The sequence below is a fragment of the Narcine bancroftii genome, chromosome 2, assembly GCF_036971445.1.
Source record: "Narcine bancroftii isolate sNarBan1 chromosome 2, sNarBan1.hap1, whole genome shotgun sequence".
NCBI classification, from domain to species: domain Eukaryota; kingdom Metazoa; phylum Chordata; class Chondrichthyes; order Torpediniformes; family Narcinidae; genus Narcine; species Narcine bancroftii.
Genome location: NC_091470.1, coordinates 157,784,002 through 157,811,630, shown reverse-complemented (window position 1 = coordinate 157,811,630; position 27,629 = coordinate 157,784,002). Strand labels below are relative to the sequence as shown.

The following is a 27,629-nucleotide window of genomic DNA, read 5'->3' as shown; positions in this document are numbered from 1 at the left end:
TTTCATGTTTGAAGTTGATTAAAATTAACTTTTGTTTTGAAAGCCACTTGTCTTGGTGAATGTCTATTGCTGCTGGGTTTTGGTGTCCTTTGGGCTTGTAACACCTCCAAAAAGTTGGAGAAGTCCTGCAGTATAAATTGTGCAGGAATTGACTCAAATTCCTGCACATTCTTTTTCAGACTGGCTGTGTAGCAGCAAAATTCTTTGATTGTGCCATTACATGACTAAAAAAATCATAAATGAGTTTGGAGGATCAATTGCTGATTATATTTAAGGCACAAATCCACAGGCTATTAAAGGAATCCAGGGAGAAGGGGTTAATTGAACAAATACTTATTTCAGTTCCTATGTTTTTATGCTCAAGTGACCACTGTTGGTGGTTGGCCAGAGAACAAGCAGGAAACTTAACAGAAGTGAAAACGCCAGCTGTCATGAGGAGAGTGCACAAAGTTCCTCAGAATCCACTTACGAAGTGACCTAACCTACTTAGTCACACATCTCGCTCGTCAGGAAGGCACAAGATCGACTGCACTTCCTGAGAAGACTGAAGGGGGCCACGTCAACTTTCTACAAGAGCTCTATCAAGCGCGCCCTGGCCGGCTGCACCAGTGTGGTACAGTTGCTGCAGAGAAATGGATCGGAGGTCAATCCACCAGACCATAAGAGCGGCAGAGAGGATCATGGGTGGGTGGCTTCCCTGCCCCCTTGACACATCTACCTAGACCTTTTAAAAAAAGATAGGGCTCACTAAATCATTGAAGACCCCTTCCACCCTGCCCACAGCATCTTTCAGCTGCTTCCATCTGGAAGGAGATACAGGAGTATCAGAGCCAGAACCACCAGGCTGAGAGACAGCTTCTTCCCACAGACAAGTGAGAAGACTGAACGACTAAATAAACTTCTTATACAAACTTATTTGCATACATGTGCATTTTTTTTTGGTCTGTATGTGTGTTATATCTGGTTGTGTGTCTGCGTTTTGTCGGGTTGTACATGTACAATGGGACGATAATAAACTTGAACTATGAACTATATAATTGAATAAACACGGCACGTTTTAAAAACGGAAATCAAGCGAAGCCAGTTTTGATTTTTCCATCTGAAAGGCCACTTTGGGAACGCAAGACGATTAGTTTTCTTTCGATAAGGCTATTTATCTGGACATCTTTACCTGGATGTGCTCGCACGCAGCCGTGCCGGTCCTCGCCTCCTCCACCTGCTGCTGGAGGAGACCGAGACCCAGGCCGAAGGCCAGCAAGCCCCCGCGGGGCCGGCGGAACGCCTGCCGCTGCAGCTCAGCAGCTAGGCCGCCCACAGAGAGGCGGAAATACCGGTAGCGGCCTGGCAGCGCAGACCGGAGCGGCGGTTTGACGAGAGGCCGGAAAGCCGCGACATTCGGCCGCACCACGACCGCGGGGGCGAACAGGCGCAGGGCCAGCCGGCCCAGCTGCCACCCGCGGGCCAACAGGTTGCGCATCCGCACGTCGGAGGCTGAGACGACACCGGTCCTACTCCCCGTCACCCGGGGACAAGTTGCTGCGCCACGGCCGACGTGAACTGCGCATGCGCTTCCCCAGGCTCGGTCTCCTTGACAACGGAGTGATGACAGACAGGCCAGGCTTGGAGGGAAAACTCCAATGAAACTGAATTTTATATAGCAAAGACAAGTTATTGTATAAGTTTCACTGGACCAAACGGCGTTCTTATATCTGTGTAAGACATGAAAATATATTTAGACTTAGCACGCATATTTGCAAGAGATTTGTACATGTGTACAAATACTAAGTATTGTTAAATTAATAGCAGAGTGTCGAAGGGATTGTTCATTAGTCGTTCAGCATTCTTACTGCGTGTGGGAAGATGCTGTTTCCCAGCTTGGTGGTACTGGCTCGGATACCTCCGTATCTCTTTCCCAATGGGAGCAATTGCGCAGGGTGGAAAGGGTCCTCATGATTTTGCGCACCACCTTCAGACAACAATCCTGATAGATCACGTCGATTTTGGGGGGGGGTTGGGGGGTGGAGGGAGACCCTACTGATCCTTTCTGCCACTCTTATGGTTCTATGGATTGACCTCTGATCCATTTCTCTGCAGCAACTGTGATGCAGCCGGCCAGGATGCTCTGGATAGAAGGTTGAGATGATGGTGGCTGGTAGCCTTACCCGCTTCAGTCTTCTCAGGAAGTGCAGTTGCTGTTCTGACAAGTAAGATGTTGTTTGTCTAGGTTAGGTCACCAGTTACGTGGCTGCCAAGGAATTTGGAGCTCTCCACTCTCTGCACTACAGAATTATTGATGAGAGGTGGAGGGTGTTCGATCCTAGTCCTCCTGAAATCCACTATTATCCCCTTTGTCTTGTTCACATTGAGATTCAGGTTATTACTCTCGCACTATTTCACGAGATTTTCCACCTTCTCTGTAGGGCAACTCATCATTGTTGCTGATGATGCCAACTATTGTTGTGTCATCTGCAAACGATGACTCTTTGGAGCTGGATCTGATATTGCAGTCTTGAGTCACTAGCATCAAGATACATAGCCAACATTTCAGGCTTGAGCCCTCCAACAAGATACCTTGGCCAGGCACTTCAACACACAGGCCAGCCTTCCAACAGCCACTCAAGAAGTTGTGCAAGCTGAAAGATGCTTTAAATTGGCTGCTGAAACATGAACATCTATGTAAAATAAGTAACCAACATTTTGGTCTGACCACTTCGTCAAAGTATGAGCAAAAAGCAGGCAGATATCTGAATAAAAAGGAGGGAGCAGGAGAACAGGCTAACAGATGTGGGTGGATAGAAGAGAAAAAAGTTAAGAATAGAGGAGGGGGTAGCTCTGAATGGAGAGGGAGGGGGAAGGGACTGGAGGAAAGGAGACAAAGATAGGAAAAGAGAGAGACTTGGGAACTGGAGAGTTCAATGTCAATGCCATCTGGTTGGGAACTGCTCAGATGGAATATAATGTTCCTCCAATTTATTCGTTGCCTTGGTTTAGCAGTGCATGAGGTCATGTCGGTGTGGGAAAAGTGTGTGGAATTAAAATGGATGGCCTCTGGGACAGAGACAGTGCTCAATGAAATTATCTTGCACTCTGCATTCAGTCTCATCAATGTAGAGGAGGCCACAACAGGAGAACCGTATGCAGTAGATGACCCCTGCAGATTCATAATTGAAGTGTTTCTTCACTTGGAAGGACTGTTTGGGGCCTGAACGGTGGAGAGGGAAGAGTTGATGGTGTAAGTGTAGCATTTCTTATGGTCACAGGGGTAGGTACCAATGGGATAATTAGTGAGAAGGGATGAGTGCACTAGGGTGTCCCAGAGGGAAAGTGGAAAGGGGAGCATATCGGAGGGAAAGTGGAAAGGGGAGCATATCGGAGGGAAAGTGGAGAGGAGAACATCTTCCATAAGATACTGTGTCCTGCTGAGTTTCTCCATCACTATTGTGCAATTGGACTACAATCACTGTGTCTATAGACTTTCCTGATTTAAAATGTAAAATTAGTTTTACCGAAAGAATATGTCAAGCTAACCATTCAGATTTCTTGCTGCCTCTTTATCAAACCATTTGTCTTGTTCCCATTTTTGTGTTCATAATGATTTATCTAACATAGTCCTGTTTTCTTCTCTTTGCCTCTCCTTCCTTTCTCCACCTCCGTCATTTCTATTATTTGAATCGACTCCATCCATTCCTTTGCTTCTGTACTTGCCATGGTTGGCGCCAGAACGAGTGTTAGAGGATGGCATTAGGGTAACCGGGTGGGGCACTGTCATAAACTTAGTCAGTGGGGAGGGGGTATTGGCAGCAGCCTACCTGCCCGGGTCAGTAGGTAGGCACAGTCCAACAGTCATAGACTCGATCATCGGGGTGGAGGGGGTCCTGGTGGTTAGCAGACATAAACATCTTCCATCCCTCTGACAGTAAAAGTCAGTTCTGTAAGGGAAATAACAAGACCAAACAACTGAAACAAGTCAAGTTGCCTTTAATCAATTTAGATCATGATCTGAGTGGCCAGATTACAACGCAGAGGATATGCACATATGCTCTTCGTCAGGGGTGTCAAACTCAAATTCACGGAGGGCCAAAATTAAAAACTTGGACTAAGTCGAGGGCCGAACTAAATATTTATTGAAAATTTTCAACAACATCTGCATGTTTTCTCTTCTTTCAACATATGTAATGTTAAACTTTAGGATATAACTTTAGGAGGATAATGTTACAGGTCAGGAGTAGGTAGCTCAAGTTCACCCTTTGCTTGACCTGAGGGAAACATATTTGGTCCCTGTGGAGATGTAGTCAGCATTCACAGGCTGTGTCCATTTTGGCCTGCATCAGGACTCAGCATTTCCTGCTCACTCCTCAGGCCTAGGCCTCTATTCACCCTCGACACACCATCCCTCTACCTGACCAGTCCTTTACCAAACCTCTACTCACCCCTCACTCCACTCACTCTGCCTCTACCCACCCCATCCTATACACGCCCCTCCCCTCAACCTGTTCCTCCCTCTACCCATCTCTCACCCTCTAATCACCCCTCCCCTACTCACCCTGCCCCTCCCCTTTTACCTCTTCCCTATCCACCCCTCCTTCTACTCATCCCTCCCTCTAACTGCCCCTTGCACCACCATAACTTCCCCTGCCCATTACTCCTCACCTACACCCTCTGCCCACCCCTGCTTACCCACCCACTCAGGCCCAGCGCGCTGCCGATCAGCCTTTGTGGACAGCCACCATCTCTCTCTTCAAGTGCAGGGCCGAACCAGCCGTCCCTGGGGTCCGCGCGGGTGCAAGTGCTGAAGGCCGTGGCAACTGGGAGAAGTGCGCTCGCGCTGTGGAAGGGCCGTCCGGTGCTAGTCGCGCGGGGCTCGCGCTGCCCGGGGGCCGTGCGCAGCCTGCCATGTCCGTCGCGCCGACAGGAAATCACAGGCGCCCGCCCATCCGCTGCATCGCTCGACAGGTGGGAGAAGTGACTGGTTGTGCGGGGAGCCTTCCAACTGGCTTGCCGGCTGACTTCTCGTGTTACAATGGGGAAGGATGTGCAATGAAGGGGGAGGATGGTGGGGGTGACATTACCAAAAAACACCATTGGCTCTCGCTGCAGGGCGGGCCACCTCTAATACATATTTGATATGATCTTGCGGGCCAAATATAATTGGGCCAGAGTTTGACATGTGTGCTCTACGTCCTGGAGCACCCACTCAAAGTAAGAACAGCATTGCCTGCTTTTTATCAATCTGTACAAACCTTCTGTTATCTTGTTCGAATTTTACTTCCATATAATGAATGGTTTTTCTAGTTCAGTGCCAGCCTTGTTTCACAGAATCATCGATTACTACCAGATTACGATTAGTAACTTGCTTTCCTTGGAGCAATCTCGTAGTGATCCCGTAAATCAACCTGGCTGTTGATTTACAAGTCATTGGCCAAACATTCATGCCCCCACGTTTACTTTACAGTAATTAAAAAAAAACAAGATGTGCATCCTTTCACAGTATCACTTACGTAAGTAAGATTATTTTTATTCTTAAAATGCAGAACCTTCTGCAGAAACACGCCACCGTGGTTCTCGTTCTTAAGTGTCCAGTGGTTCTCAACCTTCCCTTCCCACTCACACACCCCTATTGCCATCAGTGATTAGGAAGGGACTGCTTCAGGTTGAGAATCGGTGCTCTGGACCCAATTGTTACCGAAATATCTGAATGAGGAAATCTGCTTTAATTTATTCTGACATCCCTCTTTCCAAAGGGATGACCGCGACAAACATCTTGAAATCACTTTCAAAAATTAGCTTTCTCATCTTCCGGGTGAAGGTGGACGCGATCGACCGATGACGCGCGGCCGAAGTCACGTGGCCCTCGCGCTCCACAAACCCGGCCGGCGGTCACGTGAGCCGATTCCGTTCGCGGCGCCGGCGTGGCGACTCGCGGCGAAGAGCCTTTGAACCTTGCTCGATTTTCTGCCCGTCGCGTTGAGTCTCGCGGCAAGGAGGGGGCTTTCCGTCCACAGGAGCCCGAGACTGATCAAAGGGAATAAAGTTGAGCTCCAACTTGGGAACCAAGTCCAGATGCGGTTGCAACCCCCCCCCCCCCATCAAGTCGCGCTTTTCCTCGGAGAGGCCACCCCTTTTGCAGGTAAGGGCACATCTTGGCTGAGATGTGCAGATTTCTCATGGGGGGGGGGGGAGAAAAAAATCGGGGCAAGGCTCGTGTTGGAAGGCATTTGGGAAGTTTTGGCGATCGATTGGGCGAGGAGGCAGGGGACCGTCTGGCCTTTTAAACCCCACAGGGCCTGTCAGAAATAAAACTTCTCACACATGAGTCTCTTTAAAACTGATGACACGACAAGCTTTATTTACAAGTCTGCAGAGTTGGACTCAACTGGCTTCTCACCAGTTAAGCCCCGATACATACAGTGCATTGATTTTTATACCCTTGTTGTTTGCCCTTCCCCTACTTATTCTTCTTTGGCTTGGCTTCGCAGACGAAGATTTATGGAGGGGGTAAAAAGTCCACGTCAGCTGCAGGATCGTTTGTGGCTGACAAGTCCGATGCGGGACAGGCAGACACGATTGCAGCGGTTGCAAGGGAAAATTGGTTGGTTGGGGTTGGGTGTTGGGTTTTTCCTCCTTTGTCTTTTGTCAGTGAGGTGGGCTCTGCGGTCTTCTTCAAAGGAGGTTGCTACCTGCTGAACTGTGAGGCGCCAAGATGCACGGTTGGAGGCGAGATCAGCCCACTGGTGGTGGTCAATGGGGCAGGCACCAAGAGATTTCTTTAAGCAGTCCTTGTACCTTTTCTTTGGTGCACCTCTGTCTTGGCGGCCAGTGGAGAGCTCGCCATAGAACACGATCTTGGGAAGGCAATGGTCCTCCATTCTGGAGACGTGACCCACCCAGCACAGTTGGGTCTTCAGCAGCATGGATTCGATGCTTGCGGACTCTGCCAGCTCGAGTACTTCATTGTTGGTGATGAAGTCATTCCAATGAATGTTGAGGATGGAGCGGAGACAGCGCTGATGGAAGCGTTCTAGGAGCCGTAGGTGATGCCAGTAGAGGACCCATGATTCGGAGCCGAACAGGAGCGTGGGTATGACAACGACTCTGTACACGCTGATCTTTGTGTGTTTCTTCAGGTGGTTGTTTTTCCAGACTCTTTTGTGTAGTCTTCCAAAGGCGCTATTTGCCTTGGCGAGTCTGTTGTCTATCTCTTTGTCGATCCTTGCATCAGATGAAATGGTGCAGCTGAGGTAGGTAAACTGGTTGACCGTTTTGAGTTCAGTGTGCCCGATGGAGATGTGGGGGGGCTGGTAGTCATGGTGGGGAGCTGGCTGATGGACTATATCTTGATGAAAGGCTCAGGCCTGAAATACCAGTTATTTATCTTAAAAGTACACCTTGTGACCTGCTGAGTTTCTAAGGCACTGTTTTCACTTATCAGAAAAATATGTGACAATACCCAAATTGTAGGTCCCTTTAGCTGAGTTACCTGTTTTTTAAAAAAAAACAACTGGTTTAATCTCCCTGGTTTAGAGAGAGGCATCACGGAAACAGGCTTATTTGCCTACCAAATCCACACCAACTAACAACTACATTTTTATATTAAATGTATAATAATCCTATTTTATTCTCCCCAACAATTCCTCTCCAATATTCTACCTCTCTTACACACTTGGAGGAATCTATTGCAGCCAATTATTCTACCACCGCACATTTGTGGGATGTTGGAAGAAAATGGACATCTGGAAGAATCCCACACAGGGAGAAGACACAAACTCCAGACCAACGCACTGGAGATTAGGATTTAACCCAAATCACTGAAGCCGAGAGGCTATAACTCCACTACCTTCGTATCTGGGTTGCCGAAGGCTGAAAATTGTGGAAGAGCTCTCAGCGAAACTCTCCAGGTGGAATTAGGGATGGTTGGAACCAATTCCTTCCCTATTTCCTGCAAGGAATTACTTATTCCACAACAAATGATTTTGATATAATTTTGGAAGAGTTGCCACCAGAGCAGCAATTTTAATACGTCCAATTTCTACACCCCAAGTTGAGGCAAATTCTAGTTGTCAGGTTGAATCCTATTCATTGTGTGAAATGTCGAACTGCTGACAATATTTTTTCCACAATCCCACCTTGATACCAGATTTTTTTGTTCTGTTTACTACTAATCACAATTTATATTTTCTTAAAAAAGAAATAACAAATTTTAAGATTTCCATCACTGGCTTATCCATGCAGTGTTTTAAACAAAGTACTTTCTACAACATTTTCCGTTCTTCATCTATGAACACCATGATCTTGCTTCAAGCTGATCTAATATTTTAGAAGCCCAAACAATAGCCCCTTTCAAACTGCAGCACCTGGGTAGCCCTCCTGGGACCAGGGTACAGTTACTGGGGCAAAGGTGCTAGAAGCACCTTTCAAATCACGGGGGATGGACCCACGAAGTCGCCAACCCAATGATTTAAGAGGGATCCTGCCCCCACAATGATATGTCATGCACTCACTAGAAGTACTGCCGGATGTTTGAATGCTGATGGCCCGGAAACGCATGAACACAAGCATTGACGTCACCGGAATAAGTGGGTTGGCCATTTTCCTGTTCAAATTGCCTGTGGACATGACCTAGGTAAGTTTAATTGGTTTCCCTTTCTAACTGCTGCATAACTGGGGCGCTAACCGGGAAAATTGCCCTGTTAACCCCAGTTTGAAAGGACACAGTGATGTTCCATTTGAGCTCAAACAATCAATTTTCACTATAAATGTCAGTTTGACTTACACTGATGTTCCAAAGCATTTTTAAAGCCAAAGGGTAACCAGAGTATTCCATTGATCCACTATGTACATAGCTGGTGTTTCCTTCTGATTCACTCTGTGTGTAGTGGGCATCTCCCTTGGATAGATCTTTCTTCAAAGCCATGGAACTCAAACTTGATCTTTCCTGTGAAATTGTTAAATTATTTCTTATTATTTCATCAACAACACTCGGGCTATCTGATAGTGGAGTTGGTTTCTCGCTTTTACTCTCTGGTGGTCTCTCCTTTGTCATGATCTTACTGCACAACTCTGAATTAGCCATTTCAGGAATGTAGGCATGGTGCACAGCTGCATTACAGCCCTTTCCAATGGTGTATTCAATCTTATAATCTTCCAAGCAATGGCCAATGCTGGGCAAAGGTATGAGGTTTTCATACTTAATCTTCTTTCTTTTAAATAACATCTGGAAAGAGAAAACAAAAAAAAAAATTATGAGTGAGTACTTCCAAGATATAAATTAATTGGAACATATTTATGGAATTTTTTAAAAATAAAGTTTAGCTCACAACTTATCCAGACTATATTTAACCAACATCTCAAATTATCAGGAAGGAATGACAGACACTTTGCTAAAATCTTTAAAGCTTAAGGTATTAGTCCTTCTTTAGGGTTGAGAAGGTAGAAACCAGAGTGCTTGTCTCAGGTGGAATTACCCTGATTCTTGTAAACTCTTTTTTACCCCAGAAAGAAAATACATTTGAATATTTATCTTAACAATGATAGAGTTGGTTGCATGCTGTCTGTGCACATGGCCATATGAACTGATCATATCTTGTGAATATAATCTTTGAATGTCACAATTAAAGCAATGGTTGACAAATATTTAACTGGACAGGAATGTGACAAACAGCTTTATAGGTAATTTCAGGTCAGGAACCATAGGTAGAGAAGATGTTTAAACTGGACACACTTTATCGGGAGTCATTCTGATAAACAACTTTCAATTAGGAATGTGGGACAGGATAGCTGACTTCACATATTGCTTTGATCCTGCTTTTTGATGAATTGTTTAATTCCCAGTGTTATGGAGGGTGGCTGTAAGATAGTGTAACAAGGAAGCCAGCCTGTATAAATATCCATGTCTCGGAGTACCAAGTGGGCTTTCTTATAGTAAGCCTTATTGTTAGTTACAACGGCTTTGCTCTTAAGAAAGTGCTTGATTACTTTATAAAGCAATAAAATTGTGTTTAACTGCTAATACAGGGGTCTGTTGTTTTATTCACAGAATGTAACAGGATAGGAAGCGGTGATACTGAACTAATTAAATCAATAATCTCTAACAAGATTGAAACCTTGCTTGTTTCTTTCTTGAGATTTTTATCTATTCCACTTGACAACTCTCCCAAAGAAGGTGCACAAGCTCTGCTGAGATACACTGATCCAAAGTCACCAATATGCATTCTAGATAATGCAGGTCAAATCTGATAAGCAATAAATTATTAATAATAGAGAAAAGTTTGGTAAGCGCTATTACACAGTTAACAAGATAGCAAATTCCAATGATGTTACAAGTATTAGAACATGTACAGACTGGTGAAGGTTGGATCAAAGGAAATTAAAAGATTTGAATAAAGTGTTTACAATCATAAATCATCCAAGTAAATATCAATAATTTCCTCCCACTGATAAAACATGAAATAGCAGAGGGCATAGATTTAATGACTGCCAGAAAAAACCATGAAAAGGTATTAAAAAAAAATCACAACAAATTGTCAAAATTCAGATTTACTATTCAAGTACATCACATACAACTTGAGATCCTTTTTCCTGCGGAGGAGGTAGAGCAAATAAAATTGCACTCAACGTACACATGGAAATAAAATGTAAACAAATGGAACAGTAACAATACAGAGAGAAAAAAATCAATAAAGTATAAAAGTAAGAGTCGCCACACAGACAAGTTATTGAATTACAATAAACTGTAAAACTGCAGGGGAAGAACCAAGGAATGAGTGTAACGGGATTGTGATAACAAAAAATAAATAAAATGGGCTCAATCAACTGAATCTCCTTCTTCAGTGTTGTAATAATTATGTAGATGAAATAAGCATCTGTCCTGTTCCTTCAGAAACTGCTTCACCAATACCTCAGCAAGACTACAAGCATGAAGCTGGAGCAGTATCGTAATTGATGCTTGCTCAACATGCAGGAAAATGATAGCTGAGATTTTAAAGCGGAGATATATTTTTGTTATTGCTCTCTTCCACAAAATATTAATTTTACAAATATGGAGTCATTATTTCTTCAGATTTTAATTAACTAAAAGCACTTTTTGCAATTTTATTAAAAGCAATATAAACATAACTTTTTTATTTCTGATTGTTATTTAATTTTTTAAAATTTAGACATACAGCACAGTAACGGACAGTCCAAGTACCCCAATGAACCTACAACCTCCGTATAAACTCCTCACAGACAGCGGTGGATTCGAACCTGGTTTGTTGGAGCTGTAATAGCGTTGTGCTAACCACTACACTGACCATGCCACCCCCAATAAAGATTTGTTTCATTATTTTTCTTCCTGAACATAACTTTGCTAAGAATTTAGTGTTTTAGCTTAACATTTCTTGACTTAGGCTTTATTTTCATGAGAAAGGAATCTTCAAACCAATAACTTAAAATTATATTCTTCTGGTTTCGTGTTCATAGAAGTTCAGAAATAGTAAAGTTAGAAACCAAATAAGTTTTGAAGGTTGAGTCATGCTGGAATGTGGTTACACAAGTAAATTTAAAAAGGTGGAGGACGACAAGTTTAAAATGAAATAGAATCTGAATTAGCATATAGGGAAATAAAGATCCTTGCAGAAATTAGTGGGACCAATTTTGTAAATCCCCAGGAATGTGCAGAGCTGCTTGCTATAATGAAAATCAATAGGGAGATGGTGTTTTATCAAAGTACCATTGATTCTAACAGTTACTGCTGACTGGAAGACAATAAACAGAGAAAACGGGGCAATGCAGATCACTTAACTTGACATCAGTAGGAGTGAATCTATGATTAAGGAAATTATTACAGGGAAATTCAAAGACAACATAGCTTTATGGAAAAGAAACCAAGTTTAACAAATCCAAGTTTTTTTTTCCATACTTGTTACAAACAGAATAGACAAGAGAACCAGTTGATATCCTGTATTTGGACTTGCAAAGACATTTGTTAAGCTGTCATATAAAAGTTGATTAAATACAATTGGAATAATAAGGGACGACATAATAAAAATGCCCAGTTTGAGAATTAGTTAAAAACAGAGGAGAAATAAACAGGAAAGCTTCAGGAATCAATGCAGGATCTTAACTATGCTTGTGAGGATCATTTTTGTCCAAGTTTGGCTATGGTGTGGGCCGTGAGGAGGTCAGAGACAGTTCAGGGAAAATTGTGAAATGAAGGGATATGGTCATTGAAGATGGAATACTATGCAAAAAAATGTTAGATTAACCAAGCTGGCAGAAAAAAAATGGTAAAGTGGATTGAAAAATTAAATCAAAAGATGTTTGTGTTCAGAGAGACCTGGGTGTGTTGACATTAAAGTCAAACAAGTACTTTGAGAAGAATATGGCATATTTGTATTATTTCAAAAAGGTTTGAATGCAGGAACAAAGAAGTCCTTTACTGCAATGAATTACCAAATACCAAAATTATTATTGGTAACTCTTCACCTGAAATATTGTGCACAAGCCTCAAAACCCTACTCAATAGAGGAAGTCCCAGGTGGATTCCAAGGGTGTGTCCCACAAGAAGAGATGAGCAGGCTGGTCCTATATGTTATGTTTAGAAGAACAAGAGTTAATTTAAGTGTAATATATACAGTAGCGATAGGATAACAGGAATGATGTTATTCCAGGCTGGTGTATCTAAACCAAGATCCAATCTCAAAATACGGTGTTTGCTAATCAGGATAGAGTTCAGAAAAATATTCATGCGGGGTAGGAAGTCTTTGTACTTATCAACCAATTATGGTTTTATAACTGCAATGTTGGGAAAAATAGTGGAAAAAAATTATCATGTGGTTGTTCACATTGGAGGTCTTTTTAGACTGCAAGGACCTGGACATGCAGTAGAGTGAATTTTTCCAATACAATTTACACTACAGGCTTCCTCTGCAACAATATTAATATTTGGGGAGAATTTGTAAGATTTAGCATAGGTCACATACATACACACATTTTAAAACAGACCTTATTTGAAAGACTGAAGAAATACTGAAGATCTCTGGAGAATGTAAACACCGTTCACAAGTAGGTGTTAATTGATCTGACTCATAAAATGCTTGACCATTGTTTGGAACTGGAGACAGGATGGTTGTTGGAAGCTCTTTCAAGGATTTTGCGAGAGTGCAAAGAAAGGTCACTCCTGGATTGTTTACCCAAGATAACAACTTTTTTTATATAGTTTTTTTTTATTTTTCTCCCTATGAACCATATCAACCAAAATATATACAAACGTTTCTCATTAAATATACACAGTGGCATTTTCTCCCTTTTATCCCCCCTACCCTCCCCCTACTAAAACCAATAAATATTCAACATATACAATAAAACCATAAAACAATGTCTTCACACAATGAAAAATAAACAAGAAAAATGGTTCATCTACTTTTACACACTGATACAAGTCGTCTTATCATTTTAGGGGGTGGAGGTTCGAGATAAGCTCTCTCTGTTATGTTCCATTTATGGTTTCAAACATTGTGACTTTATTTTTTAAATTATATGTTTTTTTTTTACAATGGAATACATTTATTCATTTCCATGTACCATTGCTGTATTCTCAGGCTCTCTTCTGATTTCCAGGTTGACATTATACATTTTATTGCTACTGCTAAGGCTATCACAATAAATCTTTTTTGTGCTTTATCCAATTTGAGGCCTAATTCCTTACTTCTTATGTTACTTAAAAGAAAGATCTCTGGATTTTTTGTTATGTTATTTTTTGTGATTTTATTTAATATCTGATTTAGATCTTCCCAAAACATTTTCACTTTCGTACATGCCTAAATTGCACTGTTGCTCCCATTACATTCTTACAGCGAAAACATCTATCTGATAATGTTGGATCCCATTCTTTTAACTTTTGAGGCGTGATACATAACCTGTGTAACCAATGATACTGTATCATGCATAACCTTGTGTTTATTGTATTCTTCTTAGTTCCAGAACATAACTTTTCCTTTTTTTTTTTTTAATTTTTTTTATTTTTCACACCATAAACCACATTGACCAAGATACATACATTTTCCTTTTCAAATATATAGTGTCATTTTTCTCCCCCCCACTCCTCCCATCCCACCCTCCCTACCTCCCCCCCATTAATTTAAAGTACAAAATCTAAGATACATTAAACCAGTCAAACAATGTTGTCATTCAATAAAAATAAACAAGAAATTCCACTGAGTCAATTCTTTTAATTTCCTTCTCCTTTCGTTAATTTAGGTGGTAGATGTCCCCGGTAGGTTTTCTCTATTGTGTTTCATGTATGGCTCCCATATTTGTTCAAATATTTCAATATTATTTCTTAAATTATATGTTATTTTTTCTAATGGAATACATTTATTCATTTCTATATACCATTGTTGTATTCTCAAATTTTCTTCCAATTTCCAGGTTGACATAATACATTTTTTTGCTACGGCTAGAGCTATCTTAACAAATCTTTTTTGTGCACCATCCAAATCAAGTCCAAATTCTTTGTTTTTTATGTTACCTAGGAGGAAGATCTCTGGGTTTTTTGGTATATTGTTTTCTGTAATTTTATTTAATATCTGCTTTAGACCTTCCCAAAATTTTTCTACTTTCTCACATGTCCAGATTGCATGAATTATTGTTCCCATTTCTTTTTTACAACAAAAACATCTGTCAGATACTGATGGGTCCCATTTATTTAACTTTTGAGGTGTAATGTATAGCCTGTGTATCCAGTTATATTGTATCATACGTAACCTCTTATTTATTGTATTTCTCATCGTTCCAGAGCATAACTTCTCCCATGTTTCCTTCTTTATCTTTATATTTAAATCTTGTTCCCATTTTTGTTTAGTTTTACCATTTGTTTCCTCATTCTCCTTTTCTAGCAGTTTAATATACATATTTGTTATAAATCTTTTGATTATCATTGTATCTGTAATCACATATTCAAAGTTACTTCCCTCTGGTAACCTCAGACTGCTTCCTAATTTCTCCTTCAAGTAGGATCTCAATTGGTAATATGCCAACACTGTATCTTGAGTTATATTATATTTATCCTTCATTTGTTCAAAGAATAATAATCTATTTCTTGAAAAACAATTTTCTATTCTTTTGATCACTTTTTTCTCCCATTCTCTAAAGGAAAGGTTATCTATTGTAAAAGGGAGTAACTGATTTTGCGTCATTATTAGTTTTGGTAATTGGTAATTTGTTTTATTCCTTTCTACATGAATCTTCTTCCAAATATTGAGCAGATGATGTAATACTGGAGAACTCCTACGTTGTACCAATTTTTTATCCCATTTATATAATATGTGTTCAGGTATCTTTTCCCCTATTTTATCTAGTTCTAATCTAGTCCAATCTGGCTTTTCCCTTGTTTGATAAAAATCTGATAGGTATCTTAATTGTGCGGCTCTATAATAATTTTTAAAGTTTGGCAGTTGTAAGCCTCCTTGTTTATATCATTCTGTTAATTTATCTAGTGTTATCCTCGGTTTTCCCCCTTTCCATAAAAATTTCCTTATTATTTTCTTTAACTACTTGATGAATTTCTCTGTCAAGTGTATTGGCAATGCCTGAAATAGGTATAGTATCCTTGGGAAAATGTTCATTTTAATACAGTTTATCCTTCCTATTAGTGTTAGTGGTAAATCTTTCCAATGCTCTAAATCGCCCTGTAGTTTTTTCATTAGTGGATAATAATTGAGTTTATATAGCTGGCCGAGATTTTTATTTATTTGTATACCTAGGTATCTTATTGCTTGCATTTGCCATCTGAATGGCGATTCCTTCTTAAATTTTGAGAAATCCGCATTATTCATTGGCATTGCTTCACTTTTATTTACGTTAATCTTGTAACCCGATACCTCTCCATATTCCTTCAATTTCTTATATAATTCTTTTATTGATAGTTCTGGTTCTGTTAAGTATACTATAACACCATCCGCAAATAAACTGATTTTATATTCCTTGTCTTTTATTTTTATCCCTTTTATATTATTTTCTGTTCTTATCAATTCTGCTAGTGGTTCTATAGCTAACGCGAACAATAAGAGTGATAGTGGGCATCCCTGCCTTGTTGATCTGCTTAAATTAAATTGCTTTCATATATATCCATTTAATGTCGCTTTCGCCAATGGTCCCTTATATAATGCTTTAATCCAATTAATATACTTCTCTGGTAAACTGAATATTTGCAATTCTTTGAATAAATAATTCCATTCTACTCTGTCAAAGGCCTTCTCTGCGTCTAAAGCAACTGCTGCTGTTGGCGCTTTACTCCCTTCTACTGCATGAATTAAATTAATAAATTTACAAATATTTTCTGTTGTCCGTCTTTTTTTAATAAATCCAGTTTGGTCTAGATTTACCATTTTAGGTACATAATCTGCTAATCTGTTTGCTAATAGTTTAGCTATTATCTTATAATCTGTGTTATGTAATGATATTGGTCTATATGACGCTGGTGCAAGTGGATCTTTCCCTTGCTTTGGTATTACTGTAATTATTGCTGTTTTACATGAATCTGGTAAGCTTTGTGTTTTATCAATCTGGTTAATTACTTCCAGGAGGAGAGGAATTAATAAATCTTTAAATGTTTTATAGAATTCTATTGGGAATCCATCCTCTCCTGGTGTTTTATTATTTGGTAGTTTTTTTGTTATCTCTTGTATTTCTACTATTTCAAATGGTTCTGTTAATTTATTTTGTTCCTCTATTTGTAATTTTGGTAGTTCAATTTTAGTTAAAAATTCATCTATTTTGCCTTCTTTCCCTTCGTTTTCAGTTCGGTATAATTGTTCATAGAATTCTCTAAAGTTTTCATTAATCTCCGTTGGATTATATGTGATTTGTTTGTCTTTTTTCCTTGATGCCAATACCATTTTCTTAGCTTGTTCTGTCTTAAGCTGCCATGCTAGAATTTTATGCATTTTTTCCCCTAGTTCATAATATTTCTGTTTTGTCTTCATTATGTTCTTCTCCACCTTATATGTTTGTAGTGTTTCATATTTTATTTTTTTATCTGCCAATTCTCTTCTTTTAGTTGTATCTTCCTTCATTGCTAATTCTTTTTCTATATTTACTATTTCCCTTTCCAACTGCTCTGTTTCCTGATTGTAGTCATTCTTCATCTTGGTTACATAACTTATTATTTGCCCTCTAATGAACGCTTTCATTGCATCCCATAGTATAAACTTATCTTTCACTGATTCCGTATTTATTTCAAAGTACATTTTAATTTGTCTTTCAATGAACTCTCTAAAATCCTGCCCTTTAAGTAGCATTTACTGAAAAAAGAAAAAAATCGATATAGCATTTGTGGAAGAAACACATTTAACTGAATTGGAGCACAAAAATTAAAGAGAGATTGGGTAGGACATGTAACAGCAGCGTCGTATAATTCAAAAGCAAGAGGAGTAGCTATATTAATTAGTAAAAATGTACCAATTAAAATAGAAGAGGAAATAATAGATCCAGCAGGGAGATATGTAATGATAAAATGTCAGATATATTCAGAATTTTGGAATTTACTCAATGTATATTCACCTAACGAAGAAGATCAAAAGTTTATGCAAGATATTTTTTTGAAGATAGCAGATACGCAAGGGAACATATTAATAGGAGGGGATTTCAACCTTAATTTGGATTCAAATATGGATAAAACTGGGAAAAAAAATTAACAGAAAGAACAAAGTAACCAAATTTATAATTAAATCGATGCAAGAAATGCAACTTTTGGATATATGGAGGAAACAACACCCAAAGGAAAAGGAATATTCATATCATTCGGGTAGACATAAAACATACTCAAGAATAGACCTATTTCTGTTATCAGCTCGTATGCAAGATAGAGTAAGAAAAACAGAATATAAAGCTAGAATATTATCAGACCATTCACCCTTGATATTGACAATAGAGTTAGAGGACATCCCTCCAAGAATAGCAGTTTCTTCCTTTTGATTTGGTTATGTATTCCATTAATATTTAATGTCATATAGTTCAACGTAGCCATTTCATACTTTGTTTATCTTCCCTTTCCGTTTCTCCATCATCACCTTTCCTTCTTATCCATTTCTGCTTTCTTGTTTTGAACACTTTATAAGACAACATTTCTAAAACATCAAACATTTTCCTTATTCTCCTATTTAAAACTTCTTTAACCCCATTCTCCCCTCCCCCTCCTGAGTTGCCCTTTATCCCTTGTCGGGCAACCACATCTCCCCTCTCCATTTGGATTTGCGAATTCACTCGCAAGCGTCAACTGATTTTGCAGTGACCGTAACTCCTCCCCACCCAGCCCCCCCCACGGAAAAGATTTCAATTTTCATATATAACAAAGGTCACTCTTTTAATTCCCTCCTTATTCCCTCTATTCCCTTTCATTCCCTTATTAATTCTTATCTATATATACACATTTATATATATATATACCCATATACACACACACATATAGTTCGTGGTCATTTTTACTCTCATTACTTGTCTTCATCTCTCTGCTTGTTTTGTAGTTGTTCTGCAAATTTCCTTGCTTCCTCTGGATCCGAGAATAGTCTGTTTTGTTGCCCTGGAATAACTATTTTAAGTACCGCTGGGTACTTTAACATAAATTTATATCCTTTTTTCCATAAGATCGTTTTTGCTGTATTGAACTCTTTCCTTTTCTTCAGGAGTTCAAAACTTATGTCTGGATAGAAAAAAAATTTTTTACCTTTGTATTCCAGTGGCTTTTTGTCTTCTCTTATTTTCTTCATTGCTTTCTCCAATATATTTTCTCTTGTGGTATATCTTAAGAATTTTACTAAAATGGATCTTGGTTTTTGCTGCGGTTGTGGTTTCGGGGCTAATGTTCTATGTGCCCTCTCTATTTCCATTTCTTCCTGTAATTCTGGTCTTCCTAGGACCCTGGGGATCCAATCTTTTATAAATTCTCTCATATTCTTGCCTTCTTCATCTTCCTTAAGGCCCACTATCTTTATATTATTTCTTCTATTATAGTTTTCCATTATATCTATCTTCTGAGCTAACAGCTCATGTGCCTCTAACTTTTTTATTAGATTCTTCTAATTTCTCTTTTAAGTCCTCTACTTCCATTTCTACGATTATTTCTCGTTCTTCCACATTATCCACTCTTTTTCCTATCTCTGATATGACGATTTCTATTTTATTCATTTTTTCTTCTGCACTCTTAATTCTTCTTTTTATCTCATTAAATTCTTGTAATTGCCATTCTTTCACTGATTCCATATATTCTTTAAAAAAGATATATCCATTGTTTTGCCTTTCTCTTCTTCTTCCATTTCTTTGTTCTTCTTCTTCTTCCTCTGGGTTGACCTTGTTTCCTTTTTACCCTCTTCTTTCTTGTTGTTGTTATTTTCCATGTTCTGCACCTGTTGCTGTGTTGCAGGTGTCTCTCTCAGCTGTGGAGATCGACTCCGCAGCTGTTCCCCCCTCCCGTCAGTATGTTTTTTTTCATGCGCATGCGCGGTTGCGTACTTTTTCTCGGCTCCGTGAGCCATTTTTGTAGTCCCGATCTCGGGACTTCCACTGACCTTAGGGAGCGGGCTTCTCTCTCTGCAGCGGGCCTCCTCGGATAGGTAAGGCCTTCACCTTCTTCTTCCGACGTTCTTTCATCTTCTTTCCTTCCCATTGTTTTCGACTTTTCTCTCTTCACTGCCATTTTCTTCTCACCTTTATTTTTACTTTGTTTTAATTTTTATTTTTGTACCTTTGTGTTTTGTGCGGTTTTTTTTCAACTTTTCCGGAGAGGGCTGGAATTCCCTGACCGGCCACTACTCCATCACGTGACTCCTCGAACATAACTTTTCCCATGCTTCATTTTTTATCTTTATGTTTAAATCCTTTTCCCGCTTTTGTTTAGGTTTATAGCTTATTTCATCATTTTCCTTATCTTGCAGCTTAATGTACATGTTCGTTATAAATCTTTTAATTATCATTGTGTCTGTAATCACATATTCAAAGCTGCGTCCTTCTGGTAATTTCAATCTGTTTCCCGATTTATCCTTTAAATAAGCTTTCAGTTGATGATATGCAAACATTGTACCATGAGTTATTCCATATTTGTACTTCAACTGTTCAAATGTTAATAAAGTATTTCCCAAAAAACAATTTTCTATTCTTTTGATTCCTTTTTTCTCCCATTCTCTAAAGGAAAGGTTATCTATTGTAAAAGGGACTAATGGGTTTTGTGTCAATAATAATTTTGGTATTTGGTAATTAGTTTTTTTCCTTTCTAAGTGGATCTTCTTCAATATATTAAGCAAATGATGCCATACAGGTGAGCTTTTATATTGCACCAGCTTTTCATCCCACTTATAAAGTATATGTTCTGGTACCTTCTCCCCTATTTTATCTAGTTCTATCTTAGTCCAGTCTGGTTTTTCCCTTGTCTGGTAAAAATCGGAAAAAAACCTTAATTGTGTTGCTCTATAATAATTTTTAAAGTTTTGTTACTGCAAACCACCTTGGTTATACCTCTCTGTTAATTTATCTAAGGCTAACCTCAGTTTCCCCCCTTTCTACAAGAATTTCCTTATTATTCTCTTTAGTTCATTAAAGAATTTCTCGGTTAAGGGAATTGTTAACGATTGAAATAAGTATTGTATCCTTGGGAAAACATTCATTTTAATGCAATTTACCCTCCCTATCAACATTAGCCGTAATTCTTTCCAATGTTCTAACTCTTCCTGCAATTCCTTTATTAGTGGCTGATAATTTCGTTTGTACAAGTGGCTTAAGTTATTATCTAACCTGAAACCGAGGTATTGGATTGCTTGTGCTTGCCATTTAAATGGTGATTCTTTTTTAAATTCTGTATAATCTGCATTACTCATTGGCATCACTTCACTTTTATTTGCGTTGATCTTGTACCTCGATATTTCTCCATACTCCTTCAATTTCTTATGTAATTCTTTTATTGATATTTCTGGTTCTGTTAGTTATACTATGATGTAATCTGCAAATAAGCTGATTTTATACTCCTCCTTTATTTTTATCCCTTTTATTTTATTTTCTGTTCTTATCAGATCTGCCAATGGTTCTATTGCTAAGGCGAACAATGAGGGGGATAATAGACATCCCTGTCTAGTTGACCTACTTAATTTAAATTGGCTCAATACATATTCATTTATGGTCCATTATACAATGCTTTAATCCAATTAATATATTTTTCTGGTAGATTGAACCTCTGTAATACTTTAAATAAATAGTTCCACTCTACTCTGTCAAAGGCTTTTTCTGCATCTAAAGCAACAGCCACTGTTGGCTTCTTATTTCCTTGAACTTAGATTAATAAGTTTACAGACATTGTCCGTTGTTCGTCTTTTCTTAATAAATCCAGTTTGATCTTGTTTTACTATTTTTGGTACACAATCGGCCAATCTGTTTGCTAATAATTTCGCTATTATCTTATTATCTGAGTTAAGTAGAGATATTGGTCTACATCAATGGTTCCCAACCTTTTACTTTCCACTCACATACCACTTTAAGTATTCCCTATGCCATAAGTGTTCTGTGATTAGTAAGGGATTGCTTAAGGTGGTATGTGAATGGGAAAGGAAGGTTGAGAATCACTGCTCTTGACCCAATTATTACTGAAATATTTTGCTTGAGAAAAATTGTCATTGGCCTATTTCCTTTGGAGTTATGAAATCGTGCTCATAACAAATCAATTTGGAATGATTAAAACAGCGGTTTTCAAACTTTTTCTTTCCACCATCATACCACCTTAAGCAATCCCTTATTAATCACAGAACACTTATGGCATAGGAATACTTAAAGTGGTATGTGAGTTCAAAGTAAAAGGTTGGAAACCACTGTTCTATTGATGCTGGTGTTAATGGATCCTTCCCTGTCTTTGGTATTACTGTAATTATTGCTGTCTTACATGAATCTGGCAAGTTTTGTGTTTCTTCTACCTGGTTCATTACTTCCAGGAGAGGAGGAATTCATAACTCTTTAAATGTTTTATGGAATTCTATTGGGAATTCCTCCTCTCCTGGTATTTTATTGTTCAACAGCTTTTTTTAATATATCCTGTACTTCCTCCATTTCAAATGGTTTTATCAGTTTGTTTTGTTCCTCTTCTTGCAATTTCGGGAGTTTAATTTTAGCTAAAAATTCTTCTATTTTATCATCTTTCCCCTTGTTCTCAATTTGGTATAATTGTTAATAAAATTCATTAAAGTTTTCATTAATCTCTGTTGGGTTAAATGTAATTTGTTTTGTCCTTTTTCCTTCATCCCAATAGTTCTTTTAGCTTGTTCTGTTTTAAGTTGCCAGGCTTATATTTTATGTGTTTTTTCTCCCAGTTCGTAATACTTTTGCTTTATTTTCATTATGTTCTTCTCCACCTTGTAGGTTTGTAAAGTTTTGTATTTTATTTTTTTGTCCACCAATTCTCTCTTTTTTGTTATATCACCCCTTTTTACTAGTTCCTTTTCTGTACTTACTATCTCCCTTTCCAACTGCTCTATTTCCCAATTGTAGTCCTTTTTCATCTGTTACATAACTTATTATCTGTCCTCTAATGAAGGCTTTCATTGCGTCCTATAATATAAATTTGTCTTTCACTGATTCTGTGTTTATTTCAAAATATGTTTTAATTTGGCATTCAATAAACTCTCTAAATTCCTGCCTTTTAAGTAGCAGGGAGTTTAACCTCCATCTATATGTTCTTGGTAGGATGTCCTCCAGTTCTATTGCTAATAACAGGAGTGAATGATCTGATAGTAGCCTAACTTTATACTCAGTTTTCCTAACTCTCCCTTGAATATGCCTACTCAAATAATATGAATATTCCTTCTCTTTTGGGTGTTGCCTCCTCCATATATCCATATGTTTCATTTCCTGCATTGATTTAACTATAGATTTGGCTACTTTATTCTTTTTGCTTGTCTTTTGTCCAGTTTTATCATACATTGGATCCAACTTAAGGTTAAAATCCCCTCCTATCAATATATGTCCTTGTGTCTCTACAATCTTCAAAAAAGTATCCTACATAAACTTTTGATCCTCCTCATTAGGTGCATATATATGTTGAACAAATTCCAAAATTCTGAGTATATCTGACACTTTATCATTTCATACCTCCCTGCTGGATCTATTATTTCCTCCTCTATTTTGATTGGTACATTTTTATTTATTAACATGCCTACATCTCTAGCTTTTGAATTATATGATGCTGCTGCTACATGTCCTACCCAGTCTCTCTTTGCTGCCGCTACATGTCCTACCCAGTCTCTCTTTATGTTCCACTTCAGTTAGATGAGTTTCTTGCACAAATGCTATATCTATTTTTTCTTTTTTCATCTTATATCTTGTTTACACCTCATTTCCGCTTCCTCACCTCCTCCATCCCCCTTTTCATCTCTCAGTTTTCCCTTTTTAAACTCCATCTATGACAACACATTTAAAATATACTCCAATTCCCACACCCAATATTACCTTAACCCCAAATGCCCCCCATCTGAGTTGTCCCTTATCCCTTGCTGGGCAACCACAACTCCCCTTTTCGTTTGGATTGTGATCTTGCTCGCAAGCGTCAATTGATTTCGCACTGACGGTTATTCTCTACCCCCAAAGAAAACTTTTTTTAAAAAACACATATAACAAAGCTCTCCTTTTTTTCACCCTTACTTCCTTCCTTCCCATCTCTTTTGCCTCTTTAGTTCTTTACATATACATTGTTTTTACATCTTTATATACATTATCGCCATTCTTCATTCTTATTACATCTCTTCAACTCTCCTTCTGTCCTGCAAATTCTTGTGCTTCCTCCAGATCCGAGAACCATCTGTTTTGCTCCCCGGGTATAAATATTTTAAGCCTGGCTGGATGTCTTAATAACCTTTTTTCCAAAGGATCGATTTTGCTGTCTTTCCTCTTCTTTAAGAATTCAATACTTGTGTCTGGGTAAAAAAAAATTTTTGATCCTGTATTCCAATGGTTTATTATCTTCTCTAATTTCATTCCTTGCCTGCTCCAGTATATTTTCTCATGTCGTATATCTCAAAAATTTTACTATGATGGATCTTGGTTTTTGATGTATCTGCGGTTTCGGTTTTGGAGCTAGAGCTCTTTGTGCCCTTCTATTTCCATTACTTCCTGCATTTCTGTCGTTCCCAGGACATTCAGGATCCATTCTTTTATTATTTTCTACATATCTGTGCCTTCTTCACCCTCCTTCAGGCCCACTATTTTTATGTGTTTCGCCTACTATAATTTTCCAACATATCAATTTTCTGAGGTAACAACTCTTGTGTCTCTTTAATTTTTTTGTCACTCTCTTCCAATTTTCCTCTTAAGTCATTTACTTCCATTTCTACAGCCGTTTCTCGTTCTTCCACATTTTCTACTCTTTTCCCTATTTCTGTCATGACCAGTTCTAATCTTTGCATTTTATCTTCTGTTCTTTTCATTTTTCTTTTAATTGCACTAAATTCTAATGATAACCATTCTTTTACTGCTCTCATTTGTTCTTCAAAAAAAACTTTATCTATATTCTGTCCATCTGTTTTACCTTCTATTTCTCTGTGAAGGTCTTCTTCTTCGGTGTCTGTACCTGTTTGTGTCTTCTTCTTCTCTTCTTTGTATCTGTATCTCTTCTGATTTTCTTGATGAGTTGCTTGCATCACTTTGTCGGGCCTTCCCTTCTGGGCTGCTCATCTGTCGGGCCTCCTGCTGCTGCTGCTCTTCTTGCCATTCAGCCCGCCAACTTTCTTTCTCACCTGGTACCTCACTCCCTCTCCTGCTGCCTTCCTCATCTTCCAGCTGAGAGCCCTGGTGTCGGGCGTCCCTCAGCTGGTCGTGCCATGGTTGCCCGCTCTTCGGCTGAGCCCTCCTCCCTTCGGTGTTTTCTTTTGCCTTTGATTGCGCAGTTGCACATTTTATTTGGTTTACAGAGCCATTTTTGCAGTCCATCGGTCGGGGAGTCGTGAGTCCGTAGGGCCGGCACCAACTCAGAGAATGGACATTCTTCGCCATTATGGCTCCCTGTTCCTTCTTTTTTATTGTTGTTTTTACTTTTTTCTTCTTGGGAGCCATCTTCTTTCTCTTTTCTGCAACTTTATCTTCTATTTCTTGTATTTTATATTTGTTGAATTTTGTCTTTTTTTGACTTTTCTGGGAGGGCTGGTTTTACCCTTCCGGCCACTATTCCATCACCTGACTTCTCCCCACCTAAGATAACAACTTGAGAAGAAGAACTCCTGTTATTTGCTGGAGAATGTGGGGGTTTTGCAAGACATGAGTCACATGCTCTCTTTGGAGTTTCAATTAGTAAAGAGAGAGAGTTAACAGCTCAGTCAGTCAGTGTGTGGGACACTGACAAGTAATTGAAAAGTGCAATTCAGGAAAAACTGTTTGAAACTGATGAAAGCAAGTTCCAGAGCAGTCGATGGCTGGAAGTGCTATTTGTCTGATGTTTCTCTTGAAACAGAGGAAGGAATGGAACTCTGTGGTAGTCTGAAGAAAGAGGTTACCTTCTGAAAGACCCTGATGGGTCAAATTTCATCAGCGAGACCTTGAGCTGACTAGTGGTGGTGCCTCAGTTGTGGAAATCCTGGAGCAACAAATATCTCTCTCTGCAATCCCTACAAGAACCTTCCTGAGTGGTAAACATTTACCTTTCAAGCGCCAAGCCTGGTGAACTTTATACATGTTAAATTCTGTGCACAGTATGGTGAGTGCCTGCAACCAGAGAACTTGGAAGAAGGAGAAGTGAGATTGAACTGTGAACGAAATAACTTTTCTTAAATCCACACACATAACATACACGTGCTTAGAATTAGAAAGGGGTAATTTGGGTTAATATAGAGTATAGCATAAGTAAAAGTTTGATTCTATTTTCATGTTTGAAGTTGATTAAAATTAACTTTTGTTTTGAAAGCCACTTGTCTTGGTGAATGTCTATTGCTGCTGGGTTTTGGTGTCCTTTGGGCTTGTAACACCTCCAAAAAGTTGGAGAAGTCCTGCAGTATAAATTGTGCAGGAATTGACTCAAATTCCTGCACATTCTTTTTCAGACTGGCTGTGTAGCAGCAAAATTCTTTGATTGTGCCATTACATGACTAAAAAAATCATAAATGAGTTTGGAGGATCAATTGCTGATTATATTTAAGGCACAAATCCACAGGCTATTAAAGGAATCCAGGGAGAAGGGGTTAATTGAACAAATACTTATTTCAGTTCCTATGTTTTTATGCTCAAGTGACCACTGTTGGTGGTTGGCCAGAGAACAAGCAGGAAACTTAACAGAAGTGAAAACGCCAGCTGTCATGAGGAGAGTGCACAAAGTTCCTCAGAATCCACTTACGAAGTGACCTAACCTACTTAGTCACACATCTCGCTCGTCAGGAAGGCACAAGATCGACTGCACTTCCTGAGAAGACTGAAGGGGGCCACGTCAACTTTCTACAAGAGCTCTATCAAGCGCGCCCTGGCCGGCTGCACCAGTGTGGTACAGTTGCTGCAGAGAAATGGATCGGAGGTCAATCCACCAGACCATAAGAGCGGCAGAGAGGATCATGGGTGGGTGGCTTCCCTGCCCCCTTGACACATCTACCTAGACCTTTTAAAAAAAGATAGGGCTCACTAAATCATTGAAGACCCCTTCCACCCTGCCCACAGCATCTTTCAGCTGCTTCCATCTGGAAGGAGATACAGGAGTATCAGAGCCAGAACCACCAGGCTGAGAGACAGCTTCTTCCCACAGACAAGTGAGAAGACTGAACGACTAAATAAACTTCTTATACAAACTTATTTGCATACATGTGCATTTTTTTTTGGTCTGTATGTGTGTTATATCTGGTTGTGTGTCTGCGTTTTGTCGGGTTGTACATGTACAATGGGACGATAATAAACTTGAACTATGAACTATATAATTGAATAAACACGGCACGTTTTAAAAACGGAAATCAAGCGAAGCCAGTTTTGATTTTTCCATCTGAAAGGCCACTTTGGGAACGCAAGACGATTAGTTTTCTTTCGATAAGGCTATTTATCTGGACATCTTTACCTGGATGTGCTCGCACGCAGCCGTGCCGGTCCTCGCCTCCTCCACCTGCTGCTGGAGGAGACCGAGACCCAGGCCGAAGGCCAGCAAGCCCCCGCGGGGCCGGCGGAACGCCTGCCGCTGCAGCTCAGCAGCTAGGCCGCCCACAGAGAGGCGGAAATACCGGTAGCGGCCTGGCAGCGCAGACCGGAGCGGCGGTTTGACGAGAGGCCGGAAAGCCGCGACATTCGGCCGCACCACGACCGCGGGGGCGAACAGGCGCAGGGCCAGCCGGCCCAGCTGCCACCCGCGGGCCAACAGGTTGCGCATCCGCACGTCGGAGGCTGAGACGACACCGGTCCTACTCCCCGTCACCCGGGGACAAGTTGCTGCGCCACGGCCGACGTGAACTGCGCATGCGCTTCCCCAGGCTCGGTCTCCTTGACAACGGAGTGATGACAGACAGGCCAGGCTTGGAGGGAAAACTCCAATGAAACTGAATTTTATATAGCAAAGACAAGTTATTGTATAAGTTTCACTGGACCAAACGGCGTTCTTATATCTGTGTAAGACATGAAAATATATTTAGACTTAGCACGCATATTTGCAAGAGATTTGTACATGTGTA

The 27,629-nt window shown here is 39.5% G+C and overlaps 3 protein-coding genes and 1 long non-coding RNA gene across 8 annotated transcripts in view; 2 read left to right on the top strand and 2 right to left on the bottom strand.

The window, feature by feature from the left end:
* Positions 1 to 8,845, bottom strand: part of LOC138754496 (serine/threonine-protein kinase PINK1, mitochondrial-like) — a 36,427-nt gene extending 27,582 nt beyond the window's left edge. The window contains exons 1-2 of one of the 4 annotated variants that reach the window (XM_069918841.1): positions 8,771 to 8,845; positions 3,810 to 3,929 (exon numbers count right to left, since the gene is read on the bottom strand). Coding sequence is in view for 1 of the 4 variants with exons in the window: in XM_069918837.1 (XP_069774938.1) it covers positions 1,172 to 1,477 (306 nt within the window). In the remaining 3 variants the exon portion in view is untranslated. Of the gene's footprint in view, positions 1 to 1,171; positions 1,572 to 3,809; positions 3,930 to 4,677; positions 4,940 to 8,770 lie in introns of those variants that run through there. The other 3 variants (XM_069918840.1, XM_069918838.1, XM_069918837.1) reach the window with 3 other exon arrangements.
* On the top strand, positions 1,081 to 11,325 carry LOC138754501 (uncharacterized). Its single transcript, XR_011351797.1, has 3 exons — positions 1,081 to 1,713; positions 2,095 to 2,204; positions 11,154 to 11,325. It is a non-coding gene; the product is annotated as an uncharacterized lncRNA (long non-coding RNA).
* On the bottom strand, positions 6,315 to 27,432 carry LOC138754500 (serine/threonine-protein kinase PINK1, mitochondrial-like). The gene is made up of 2 exons (XM_069918850.1): positions 27,026 to 27,432; positions 6,315 to 9,211 (listed from the first exon to the last, which is right to left on the bottom strand). The coding sequence occupies exons 1-2, from the start codon at positions 27,329 to 27,331 to the stop codon at positions 8,738 to 8,740; spliced, it is 780 nt and encodes a 259-aa protein (XP_069774951.1). The 5' UTR covers positions 27,332 to 27,432; the 3' UTR covers positions 6,315 to 8,737.
* slc66a1 (solute carrier family 66 member 1) overlaps positions 26,943 to 27,629 on the top strand; it is a 44,251-nt gene continuing 43,564 nt past the window's right edge. The window contains exon 1 of one of the 2 annotated variants that reach the window (XM_069918845.1): positions 26,943 to 27,567. The gene's annotated coding sequence lies outside the window, so the exon portion shown is untranslated. The remainder of the gene's footprint in view (positions 27,568 to 27,629) is intronic. The other variant, XM_069918843.1, reaches the window with a different exon arrangement.